This window comes from Medicago truncatula, chromosome 5 (genome assembly GCF_003473485.1).
Source record: "Medicago truncatula cultivar Jemalong A17 chromosome 5, MtrunA17r5.0-ANR, whole genome shotgun sequence".
Classification (NCBI taxonomy): Eukaryota; Viridiplantae; Streptophyta; class Magnoliopsida; order Fabales; family Fabaceae; genus Medicago; species Medicago truncatula.
The window spans coordinates 31,628,792-31,641,664 of record NC_053046.1 but is presented as its reverse complement, the minus strand read 5'-3'; the positions used below and the strand labels follow the sequence as shown (position 1 = coordinate 31,641,664).

Sequence of the window (12,873 nt, the reverse complement as noted above, 5' to 3'; positions counted from 1 at the left end):
CAAAATTAAGATGATGTTTTTTTCTTATCAAATTTAAATTATAACCACAATTATGATCAAAAAAGTTTTTTATTTCCCCGTGCTGGCACGGGTCACTATACTAGTTGTTATTATTATTATTTAACGAAAGAATGTAAAAGTTGTAATGTTATGTGGCTGAAATTTAAGTTTATACCAATAAATAAATGAGGTTTAATAAATAAATTATTTTTGTTTAATGATGTAAAGTTAGTGAGACCTGATTAAATATTTTTCATTGGAGTCTATATTAGTATATTTCCATTGGAATCATTGAGTCCTTACTTTTATTAACATAGAGTCCATTTAAGGATTCTCCATTAAGCAACTACCATTGTGGGGTAGCATCTAGCCTGCCCAAGGGCATATTTTTTGGTATGGTGCACAAAAATGAAAATAATTGGAAATACATATGATAGCCGGTTTTGCAGGTTTTATATACTTTTTGACATTGACCCCCATTTTTGTGTTAAATGTTATTTCAGACACAGCACAATATTTTCGACAATTACACATTTGGCCCCCGAAATAATAAATGTTTTTGTATTGGTTTTTATTAAAAAGGTGTGCATATTAAATGAAGGAAAGCCGATTATATTACAAAATAATTTGGATCTGAAGAAACAATTACCAAGTTCATCTTGTTTATTCGTCAAAAAAAAAAAAAAGTTCATCTTGTTTCGGATCCAAAGATCTACCTACCAAGTTCATCAAACACCACATACATCCTTGTTTTGTTTTTCTTCTCTAACCTCAAATATTATTAGTTATCTCCAACCTCCAATCTTGTTCGTAGATCTCTTGTTTGGAAGTTCAAAATTTCAGAAGGAAATCAATATTTTTTTAAAAATAAATAATGTCACAAATATTGAGAGTTGTAACGTCAATATTTGGAGGAAAATTAAAAGGAAAATGGAAATCAATTATGTGGCTGTTATGTTAAGGACATTTATCCTCACAAACAATCACTTTCACAATTGTCATACCACCAAACCCCTTTCTCAGAAGCAGACAAACCTTTCGGGACCACTTCATCCACTTCACCATCATCATGGAAGGCGACACATCAAGGTAAACTATTCCACAACTATCATGGTTATTATGGCATTAGAGTTTATTTGCATCAAAAACGCTCAAGTTCTGTAATATCAAAACCGATTTATCAAACAAACATAAAAAGGATCGATCGATTCGAACGCGGGTTTGATTGAAGCCACAAGTTCCAAACCTGCGTTTTCTTCTATAAACGTGAGTCTTGTTTTTTCTGTGGTGTTTGGATAGAAGAAAACGTCATTGTGCAGAACATGATGAAGTGTCCAAACGCAGGTTTGATTGAAGCCACAAGTTCAAGCTTCTGCGTCAAAGCAAACGCAGCTTCAACTTTTCAGTGACATCTATATTTACCAAATTACCCATAAGTTATACACCAATTTCCTACACATAAACATATTTCTTCTTCATTACTGCACATCATCAGTTCTCTAACATATTATTCTCCCTCTGTTATTTACCAATTTTGCCTGTTTTTTTTAAATGGTCATTTTTGAAGTTCTGGTTTTTTTCTTTCTCTACTATGCATTTCACTCTCTAGGTTAGAGAGGAAGAATTATTGGGCTACAATCAACCCGTTTCTTTTCTTTTATTAAACAAGCCCATAACTTCTTTTTACACCCCTTCAAATAGTGAAAAATCCAAGTCCAATGCATATTTTTCTGATGTTTTTCTCGTTTTTATATTTTAAATTGTCTCCTTGCATACTTTCACTTTTGGACTGCCTCAATTTTAATTTATTTTGAACATTGTTTCTGACAATTTCATCTTTCTAAGTGTATATATATTTGTTGTATTTGTACTCCGACTTTATCCATTACGTACTATTTTTGTGACAATTTGAAATTAAATTCTTCTGCATATGTTGTATTGTAGATGGATGTCGAAGGAAGGTATAAGAGGTGACATTCTGGAGACCATCATCTGGCCTGAACAGGTAAAAAAAACCTCGATCCTTACATACATTAATTTTTCACGGATTCACACTTAACAATATTTTTTTTATTTAGGGGAGGATACGTATTCCAAAGCAGTACTACAAGGACAATAAGAAAGAATTCAATCTAAAAGCTCCTGGAATGTTAAGAAATGATGAAGAGATAACCATTACAACACATTTTGGAAAAGATGACGTAGGTGTGTATATGACTCCGGGAGTTAGGGTTGCTAAGGTATTTGGTTGCGAAGTTCCAACAAGAGTTAGGCTAGACTATGACGGTGCAAAGAACTTCTTTAGATTGACTCCACTAGGAAACATCCTAGTTCCAAATGTATTCCCGACACGTGTTAAAGAGGAGCCAATTCAGATTGTATCTGACAACGAAATGGAGGAAGAGGAAGACGAAGACGAAGATGAAACTGTAGAGGAAGACGAAACTGAAGAGGAAGAGGAGGCAGAACATGAGGAAGAAGAACCTGAAAACCTTAATTTCTATCACTTTGAGAAGACTGTCACAAAAGCATTGGCTTCCATTAAAAAGCTTCAAGTGCTGGTATGTCAACTTCATAATATTTTTCCAATTATATGTTATTTCTCTATCTTCATTTGTTTTACCAATCATGGTTTATGGTTTACTCATTTCATGAATAATGTGAAACAAACAAATACCTAAGTATCTTTTTTTGTTGTTGTCTACCATCGGTAGTTGAACCCTATGATGATATAAGTTAATTTTTTGTTTCCTTCGTACATGTAGCATTTTCCAAATTCAGTATCAAGAAAGGTGTTGAAAAAAAGATATTTGAGAATGCCGATGGAGGATGTGGAAACACGCAAGACCTATCAATGTTGGGTTAGGACAGCCCCAAGAAAGAACCATGAGAAGAGTTTAGGTGGTGGATGGTTTCAATTTGTTGTTGACCGTGGTTTAAAGGTGAATGACAAATTGTTATTCCAACTGGAGGACCCGCCTAAAAAAATGTATGTTCGACATATCCGTCACCAGTAAGAGCATGATGAAGGAGTAAGAAGCCAAATATTAGTTATTATGTTTTATGAAATGTAATCATCTAATGCCCTTATTATGTTTTTGGATGTTGAAACTTATTTTCGGTTTGGATATATTCCAGCCTTGACTTCACCACGACTTCACCACTACGGTGGTACCCTTGACTTCACCACTACGGTGGTCGCGACTTTAACAATTAATTGGTGGCTTTTTAAGGTTTTTAAACTGGGTACAATGTAGTTATCGGTTTAGTTGCAATCAAACTGGTGTTCGCATATCAAACCAAATTGGCAACATAATAATAATTTGTACAACCTAACTATCACACCTAATGACTTTTACAAATAATTTGTTGTCGAAGATTATCAATGTTGAAGATCAACGAATCTCCATGTTTGAGTTCTTTTGCCCTAACAAACTCAACCCATCCACTTGAAACGTATTTCTCTAACCAATATCCTTTATCAACAACTTCATATTCATATTCTTGTCCATTTCATCAACAACAATTCCAACTTTCAATTATCCTACACATACAAAACAAATACAATGACTACTTTCCAACCATAGAGGCGCCCATATGCAAATAATCCAGCAAAAATAAAATTAAAACCATCCAGAAAAACTCCCAACAACATCCAAATATGATCACCGTTTTGAAAATTTTGTAATTGTGCAAATACTGGGCCATCAACTTCTTCTTCACTTGGATTTTCGTCCGCAGGTGAGTCAAAATTGGGCATCAATTCTTCCAACTCCGGATCAATTATATCGCTGCAGTAACAACAACATCTAGTAAATAACATGATTATAATATAACTCAAACATTGAAGTTACCTGCTACAACAAGACACTGCCGATGAAGAGATTTTCAAAATTCAAACCTACAAATTTCTTCACAGCCGTCGACCAATGCTAAGATTCAAAACAACCCTTAACAGAACCTTCTATTTGGGCCGTCACCCATTAATTTTTGCCCGGTCCACCTAAAAAGCCCAATCTTATTGCCCTCAAAACGGTTCGGAATACCCACTCAAATAACCTAATCTTCGTCATCGTCCATCTCAAAACGCCGATGATGGCACACCTGCATTCACCGCACATTTCATCGGTCACCATCTTCATCGTTCATCGCTTATTAAAACCTTATTAAAACTCAAATATTTGTTTGAAGAGATGAATAATTAAGGGGAATAAATAAATAATGACTTCGTCTTTAAAAAAAAAATCCATAAATTATTCATTATTCTGTTTATAAAACAACAATTATATATTTTTTTTAACAAGGGAAAAAAAAAAGGCCTAATATAAAATACTTTTCTTTGATTATTTAAAAATATAATTTTTTTTTATTAACAGAAATAATTAATTATATTAATTTCAAATTACAAATTTAATTACATTAATTTCAAGGTTTATTTCTACAATTTATAATTTTAATTACATAAATTCATAGGATATTTCTGCAATTTCGAATACTATTACGAAATACCTGCTAGTCAATTACCAGGTGTGCAATCCTGACCGTTGAATTTTTAAATATTAAATCAATGGTGATTTTGCTATTTGTGCACCATACCAAAAAATATGCCCCATTGTGGATGCTCTTGTCTCTTGATAACTAGCAATGCCAGTTTCTAGTATTGTAAGATGATAGTAATTGTTGCTTGAATTTAAACTAGTACCATCTACTGCCTTAAGCTTGTTTCACACTAAGTTTTTCGCAATGCTAGTTTCTTCTTTCTAGTATTGTCTTGCATTTGTTGGTTAACTTGAATTTGTTTTAGGGTTTTTATATCATGCTAGTTTTTCGTCATTGAAACCATACTGAAATGTACTTGAACTTGAGACTGTTTAATTAACCAATGCTCCGTACTAGGAAATTAAAGAGTGAATCCAGATACAGTGGTCAAGATCAGCCGCATATTTGTTAACATTAACCTTTTCATTCCAGTCACAATTCCGACTAATTCCAGTTGCATCATAAACCCATAAAACAATCGTATATTAAGTCACACTAATACTAACTGGGTATTTGATCTAAGATTTATTCCAAATGAGTGTGCGGTAAAGTTAGAAATGAGTGTGCGGTAAAGTTACTAGTAAACACCCTGATGTAAAATCAATTAAAGGCATTTATCAGCGAAACTTCCAACACTTATTGTTGGCCTTCCATGAATCAGTGTAATCACTTGAAAAAAATTCAATCTTAACTGGGATTATGAAGGCCAAACACATAAAAAATTAAAATGTAGCTAGAAAATAACTTAGTGACAGAGTAATGAGAAATTTGTAAACATCATCAGAAAGGATAATTCATCTCATCCACAACATATGTTGTGTAGGAAGGTGTCCTAAGATTTATTCCAAACTCATCACATGATAGTGCAAATTAAGACTCCTCAAATATTTACAAAATATAAATTAAATTAACCTACAAGCAAAACATTACGATTATAGCCCAAAATGTAGATTCAGAAACATAATAAATATATTTGGCATCACAAAATCAGATCAAGTGTTGGATTATATATATTGCTTCATCCTTATCTACAATTCAAATCAAATTAACAAACAAACATAGATCTAGAAGCAATAATTCAAAACGGCTTAAACCATTTAATCACATGGTAAAAAAAAATTGAAATTTTGTTCCCCGACGTCCATATACAGCATTAGATTTGCAGTAGTGGATAGCGAGGGGAACACAATTATAGGCTTCATAGAACATTGCAAACACAATAAATTAGGTGCAAGCATAATTAAAATCAAAATCTGAAGCCACTAAATGGATTATAACAAAAAATAAAAACAAAAATTAATAAGAAAATGGGAGATTAACTAGTTAACTCAGTCCCTTAGATGTTCAATAAAAATGCGATCATACCCGCAATTCATTACAGGTCTGTTAAAGACTCATCACAGTTAACTAGCAAAACCCATTTGCTCAAATTAATCAAAAACGAAAACCCATTGATAAAAATACGATTTTTTTTAAAATTTAGTTGTTCTTTCATGCTCCCAAAACCAAAAAAGGGGGTTTTGGAAGTGAAATGAAGGAACAACACATATTAATATTGCTTCAAGGGAACGAGTCTGAATGGGAATTGAATTGATCCACATCGACCAGATAGTGAAGCCTAATTCAAAAATTGAACAAAAAAATTAAGAAAATTGAAAAACCCTAATAATTGAGAAACCCTAATTTTAGAAAAGGGGCCAAGAGGAATAGAAGTGGATGGTAACGGCGGATGGTGAATGAGATAGTTGTATGGTTGGTTATATAATGAAAGATGGTTGATCGGACGGCTAGTAGATGAGTGATTGGAGGGTTTAGATTTATTGTATGAGAGATTGATGGGTTTTGTGTGGCTAGGTCAAAACCCTAATAAGGGCCCAAGGAAACAAAATAATTTGCAAGAAAAATATATTGAGACTTATTGTTTACACATCTGTATTTGCTAGTACTACTTCTCACTTTTATTTTGATAATGTAATCAATCTAACATTTCTTTGAGAATTCATGACTGAGACAAACTATTGTCTTGGATGGTGATTGAGAGGAACAAAGTGAGTGATGATAAAGAGTAATGTAGAACTTATTCATAGATCTAAGAAATTAGTAAAACTTTGGTTAATGTGACAAGCAGACAATTTTTCATTTTTTTAAGTATATTGAATAAATGATATATATGATCTATATTATGGTCACATATATTATTTATACAATGAATTTAAAAAATGAAAATTACTAATAATTGAGACTGAAATGAGTACCAGAGGCAGGCAGAGAGTTACAATAAGTGGGTTCCATTCATCTTTTCTTGATATTGACAAATAACCACGTCCATAATTTACTTTCCTTTTGATACCATTTTACTGAATGCGAGACTATTTTTTAAACAATGAATCGATGATAATTATCCTCTAAATTTATTTTCTCTAAGGTCTTTCAATTGTTATCAATTTTACCATTAAATTTATTTATTCTCAATTTTCATATTAATAATTGATCTTACCTACTCCCTTTGGAATGCAATATAAATAAAAGGTAATTAAAAAATTGATGTATGTGATTAAAATAGTGAGAATGGTAACAACTACCACTTTTCAAAAAACAACTACCACTTTTGTTTATATTTATTTTAGAATGAGTATTTTCATTCAATAGTGATTAATAATCTCACAATTAAAAAATTGATGTAAGTGATTAAAATTTATTCGTTGAATGGACGGGCATGAATTAGTCCTCTCAATTTATTTTCTCAATTGTTAATAATCTCACAATTAAATAGTGGACTAATTTTTCTTTTTGTGTTAATGAATTGACTAAGTTAACTAAGTTGATTTAAGAATTATACCACTTGCACTTTTTATCTTTCTTTCACCAACCAAAAAAAAATTATAACACTTTTGGGTCTGTAATTTCACAATTTGCACGAATTTGTTTGCTTTTCTTATACCTGCTAGCCTTGCACGTAATTTGCAGTGAATTCAAATATGAAAAAGATACTTTCACAATTTTGGTTTCAAGAGTTTTCATTATTACATTGTTTTTGGTTTCATGAGTTTCAACTATTACATTGTTTTTTCTTCATTTAAAGTATATGTATGCTGCAATAAAAATTGATAGTAATTTTGTTAATTGAGAATTTTTGAAGGAAAAATAAATAATCCGATGATTAATTTATGCACAGTTGAGAGTACTTACATTTCTCAATAATTCTATAAATTGGAGTGCTTTGAAATTAAGTCAATCGTATCTCACACTAAACAAACCAAAATCTATAGAATTATTTGACATACTTTGAATCAATAAATAGTTATATTAATGTAATCACTGAAATTATGGAGTACTTAATTATTGTAAAAAAGAAAGGTTAATTAATTAAATTAAAAAAAGTTTAAATTAGCTTAAGTAGAAGAACTTTTTTAATTTAGGGGCATTATCATATTTTAAAAAACTATCGACACTTCTTAATTCTTTCTTCATCTTTCCTCTACTTCTAGGATACCAATCGATACATCAAACCTATTTTATTTCTTTTTTTTTTTATAAAAAACCTATTTTATTTCTTAAACATTTATATATTCTCTCGGTATTTCTTTCTTTCTCACACAGCCAAACTATTATTATCTCATGTGCAAAAAAATTGTTCTCATCTAATATATTATTTTGGCTAATGCGTGAGTCTTGTTCACATAATTATTCAATGACAAAACTACTCCCTCCATTCTTCATTTTTTTTTTAGGAAAGGAAATCATTGCACTTCATTAGATAAAATATGCCAAATACATGTAGGTATATCATCAATCACATGGGGGCTAGGATTAGATAGGGCTGCCTGAGCTAACTCGTGAGCTACCCTATTTGCTTGCCTCCGGCTGAACTCAACATGAGAGTTCTGAAAACTATCAACTAGCAGCTGTTTACAAGCAGTGATAATACATCCAAACTCGCTACTATCTTCTAGACTAGAATTGACACAATCAACAACCTTTTTACAATCCAGCACAAAATCTACATTATCAAATTTTTGATTAGAGAGCCAATCCAAAGCCGTGTGTAGTCCAACAGCTTCCCCCACATCTATATCACAAATAGGGGCAAACCATTCTGTTCTTGCAAGTACAAAAGCGCCATCATCATCCCTAAGACACATGCCCAACCCAACCCTGTTAAGAGAAGTAGAAAAGGATGCATCCTCTTGTCTCAAAGACCGAACCTGTGGAGTTATGGTTTGGTTACTGCTGCTTGATCTAATTCTTTGGGTTGTTTGCCATTCGTCAAGTACATGAATTGCACGTTGAAGCACCTGCGAATCTGTCTCAAGTTGTTGCTGCCAAAGCTTCATGTTTCTACATTTCCAAAGGCTCCATATAATTGTTGTCATCAGCTCACATTTCCCTGAAGATAGATTTTGTAAAAGGGTGAAAATGAGAGCACTAATATTATAGTCTTGATGGATCACCCTGCCAATTGTGTCCCATAAATTCGCATTCCGCCAAACTTGAACAACTTTAGGACACTCAATAAGGATATGAATATTATCTTCATAATTATGATTACAATGAACACAATCAAGTGGGCAAGAGACTCCTCTACTATTTAAGCGAGCACGTGTTGGAAAACAACCACGACACACACGCCAAAGAAAAATTTTGATTTTAGGAGGCACTTTTAGTTTCCAAGTAAGGTTCCACCGGCCATTGACATGCATATGCGAATTGTCTGCAATTTCAGTAACACAAATTCTATAAGCACTCTTGACAGAATACGTACCACTCTTCTCCCATTTCCAAATCATTTTGTCCTCCAATACAAGTGGCTGCAATGGTGTATTGAGAATGAGCTCCGCAGTTTGCGCATCAAACAAACTGTGAATAAGAGGCGCCTTCCACATTTTAACATCTTGCTCGATAAAGTCACATAATTTCACCTGCATCAAAGGCTCAAAAATAGGATTAGTTGTGGATAAAGACAAACCATCATTGAGCCAAAGGGCTCCCAAGAAAGGTATGTTGACCCCTGAACCGATCCGCAATCGTGCACCCTGTTTCACCACAATTTTTGCACTAAAAATGCTTCGCCAAACATAGCTTGGGTTATGCCCAATTTTGGACCCAATAAAATCAGAATTAGGAAAGTATCTAGCCTTAAATAATCGACAAACAAGACTGCTAGACTCTGTTTGGAACCTCCATCCCTGTTTCCCTAACATAGCCACATTAAAAGAGGTCAAATCCTTAAAGCTCATGCCTCCAAAAAATTTATGAACAGACAATCTTTCCCAGGACATCCAATGTAATCCACGACGCATATTACCGCCATGGCCCCACCAGAAAGCATTAATCAATTTTTCTATTGCATCAACAAGCTTATTTGGAAGTAAAAAAATGCTCATAATATAAGATGGGATTGATTGTAGTACCGATTTGATCATTACCTCTCGACCAGCTTTGGACAAACACTTACTACTCCAACTGTTAATTTTGTGCCAAATACGGTCCTTGATAAAACCAAAAGTCGCCTCTTTACTTCTGCCCACCATAGACGGAAGGCCAAGATATTTTTCCGTGCCCATCACCGCTCGGACACCTAATATATTAGTAATAGTTTCCTTCAAAGGCAATGGAATAACAGTACTGAAGAAAACCTCAGACTTTGGAAGACTAATGGCCTGCCCCGAAGCAAGTTCATAAGTATGGAGAATATTCTTCATCACTTGTGCCTCATTATCATCACCCCTGAAAAACAAAAAGCAATCATCTGCAAACAATAGGTGAGAAATGGTAGGTGCATTAGTACATATAGACACGCCATGGAGGTCTCCAGTTCGTTCTGCTTTCCGAATAAGAGGGGATAAGCCTTCAGCACACAAAATAAATAAATAAGGCGACAACGGGTCACCCTGTCTCAAACCTCTACCCGGTATAATCGGACCTACCAACTCATTGTTAACGATGACAGAGTAATCAACAGTTTCAACACACATCATAATCCATTGTACCCATTTACTGTCAAAACCCATTTTAAGCATCACTTCCTTGAGATAAAGCCAATCAATTCTATCATACACCTTACTAATATCTAATTTAAGTGCAACATTTTTATCTCAAACTCTCTTACCAACTTTCATATGATGGACCACCTCAATAGCAATCACGACGTTATCAAGAATAGAGCGCTCTGGTACAAAAGCTGACTGACTCTCAGAGATACATTCGTGTAAGATTTTTTTGAGTCGGTTAGCAAGTACTTTTGCCACTAATTTGTACAACACATTACATAAAGCAATCGGCCTCCAATCCTTCATGGTTCTTTGCTCATTACCTTTAGGGATTAATGCAATGTTTGAGCCACGCACAACATTCCTGAAAAATGTCAGAATTACAGACAGACCAAAATTGTTGAAAAAATCCCGGATTAAAACCATCCGGACCAGGACACTTATCTGGATGCATAGAAAACATAGCGTCCTTAAATTCTTCAGCCTGAAAGGGAGCGGTTAGCATAATATTATCATCATCAGACACAACTTTTTCTATTATATTACCAACCGGTGCACGAGTACTATTGCTCTCTAAAAATAAAGTCTCAAAATATTCTTTTGCAACCTGACTCATGCCTTGTTCATCAGCAATTCGTACCCCTTCATCATTATCCAAAAAATTAATGCGGTTTACCTCTTTCTTGACGTGGCTGAAGCATGAAAAAATTTAGGGTATGTTTGTTTTACTTTAAGAAAAAAAATAGATTTTGTGTTAGAAATCTGGAGATTATTTTTAGAGATTTTGAAAGAAAAAAAATCTGAAGCTATTTGTGTTTATTTATTATCTAAAAAAAAGATTTTTAACTAGTTTATATCTTACCTCCTTATGTTTGAAGAAAATAGATTTTCAATTTTTATGTTGTTAGAAATATCTGGAACATGTTAAAGTCATCTTCTTCAATTTGGATTACTAGGCGGTCTTTAAAAGAATCTGTTTAGTTCTTCATCTAATTTGATTTTCATATGTCTGGGTCATTTGGCGGGAAAGAAATGTTCAGATTCGCCAACAAAAGGGGAATGCGGTTCAACATCTTCTAAAAAAAAAATAAACTTTAATCTTTTTTGTGGTTGAAAACGAATCACATTAACTTTTCTTTAAACTAACATAAGTGGTGGTTTAATTCCCTTATGTGTTTGGGAGTTGTTTTGTAGCAAGCTTCTGCTTTTTATTTTTTGTCTCTTTTTCTGTTTTCTGCTACAAGAGAATTATTATCACATATAAGTTACCAATACAAAAACAAAGAAAAAAATATATACAAAAATTTAATATCATTGGAAATATTTTGATTAAGAGTAGTGATATATGTACAACCATATGTAACAACTTTGATGACAACTTTCATTTCCTCTCTTCTCATTTGTCCAAAACAATAGAGAGAAAAAAATAAAGAGAGAGAATAATAATATAATATAAGTCCGAGATAATAAATTGTTAAAAAATTATAATAAAGTAGTTGTACAAATATCATTTTTTGTTTGATCAAAGTGTCTTAGAACAATTATCTAAAGAGAAATTTCCATTATTGAAAGAGGTTCACTCTCTATATCAACAACAACAACAACAAAAAATAATTTACTCTTTATTTGAGAAGGGCAATTTATGTGGTCTTGATTTAAGAGAAAACTAAATTATCTGACTCCACTTGTTATTTTCATCTTTTATATTTAACAAAACATTACTTCGTAAAATACGCTAACAACACTCATTTTAACGTACCTTTTAACATTCACTCTCTTATTAAAACAAAATACGTATGGATCCTACCACTTTATAAAGGATTCGTCTCCAAAGTAATATGACCTTGTTGTTTATCGAATAAAAGTGAGAGTGTTAAAATGAATTTTGTTAAGAAAGCTCACGTTAATTCTTGATGAATGTGATACTTAATTAAGGAGATAATGAATTAGAGTTTGAATCCAAATCAATCACATACGATTGATGCATAAAGAATTTTGAAATATCTAAAAGGTACTTCATATTTTGGTTTGTTAATTCATGATGATAAGAAGCAGTGTGAAAGTTAAGTGATAGGGTTCTCAAACTCATATTTGTGTCCTCAAATTTCTCAAAACACGCAATTTTTTGGCGGTGATAAACAACTAATGCAATTTTCTTAGCCAAAAATCCAGTTGCGTGTGGTCCAAGAAACACAATGAAACTAAGTATTATATATTAACAAAACTCAAACAAGCTTATATATTAACAAAACCACTTAAGGTTGAAGAATTTAAGGAGATGAGAAACATGTTAGGTGTTGTGTATGTAGGCTCTGTTTGGTAAAAATAGCGGTTCAACTAGCTG

The 12,873-nt window shown here is 32.8% G+C and overlaps 1 protein-coding gene and 4 non-coding genes across 5 annotated transcripts; 1 reads left to right on the top strand and 4 right to left on the bottom strand.

Moving 5' to 3' along the window:
- The first annotated feature begins 1,166 nt into the window (after window positions 1-1,166).
- On the top strand, window positions 1,167-3,209 carry LOC120580491 (uncharacterized). Its single transcript, XM_039834108.1, has 3 exons — window positions 1,167-2,005; window positions 2,079-2,561; window positions 2,766-3,209. The coding sequence occupies exons 1-3, from the start codon at window positions 1,931-1,933 to the stop codon at window positions 3,015-3,017; spliced, it is 810 nt and encodes a 269-aa protein (XP_039690042.1). The 5' UTR covers window positions 1,167-1,930; the 3' UTR covers window positions 3,018-3,209.
- Window positions 3,210-5,098: 1,889 nt separating this feature from the next.
- On the bottom strand, window positions 5,099-5,237 carry LOC112422291 (small nucleolar RNA snoR83). Its single transcript, XR_003012659.1, has one exon. It is a non-coding gene; the product is annotated as a small nucleolar RNA snoR83 (small nucleolar RNA).
- A 248-nt stretch (window positions 5,238-5,485) lies between these two features.
- Window positions 5,486-5,570, bottom strand: LOC112422294 (small nucleolar RNA snoR31). Its single transcript, XR_003012662.1, has one exon. It is a non-coding gene; the product is annotated as a small nucleolar RNA snoR31 (small nucleolar RNA).
- Window positions 5,571-5,661: 91 nt separating this feature from the next.
- LOC112422311 (small nucleolar RNA snoR136) lies at window positions 5,662-5,802 on the bottom strand. Its single transcript, XR_003012678.1, has one exon. It is a non-coding gene; the product is annotated as a small nucleolar RNA snoR136 (small nucleolar RNA).
- A 59-nt stretch (window positions 5,803-5,861) lies between these two features.
- On the bottom strand, window positions 5,862-5,947 carry LOC112422349 (small nucleolar RNA SNORD25). The gene has a single exon (XR_003012711.1). It is a non-coding gene; the product is annotated as a small nucleolar RNA SNORD25 (small nucleolar RNA).
- Window positions 5,948-12,873: the final 6,926 nt, after the last annotated feature.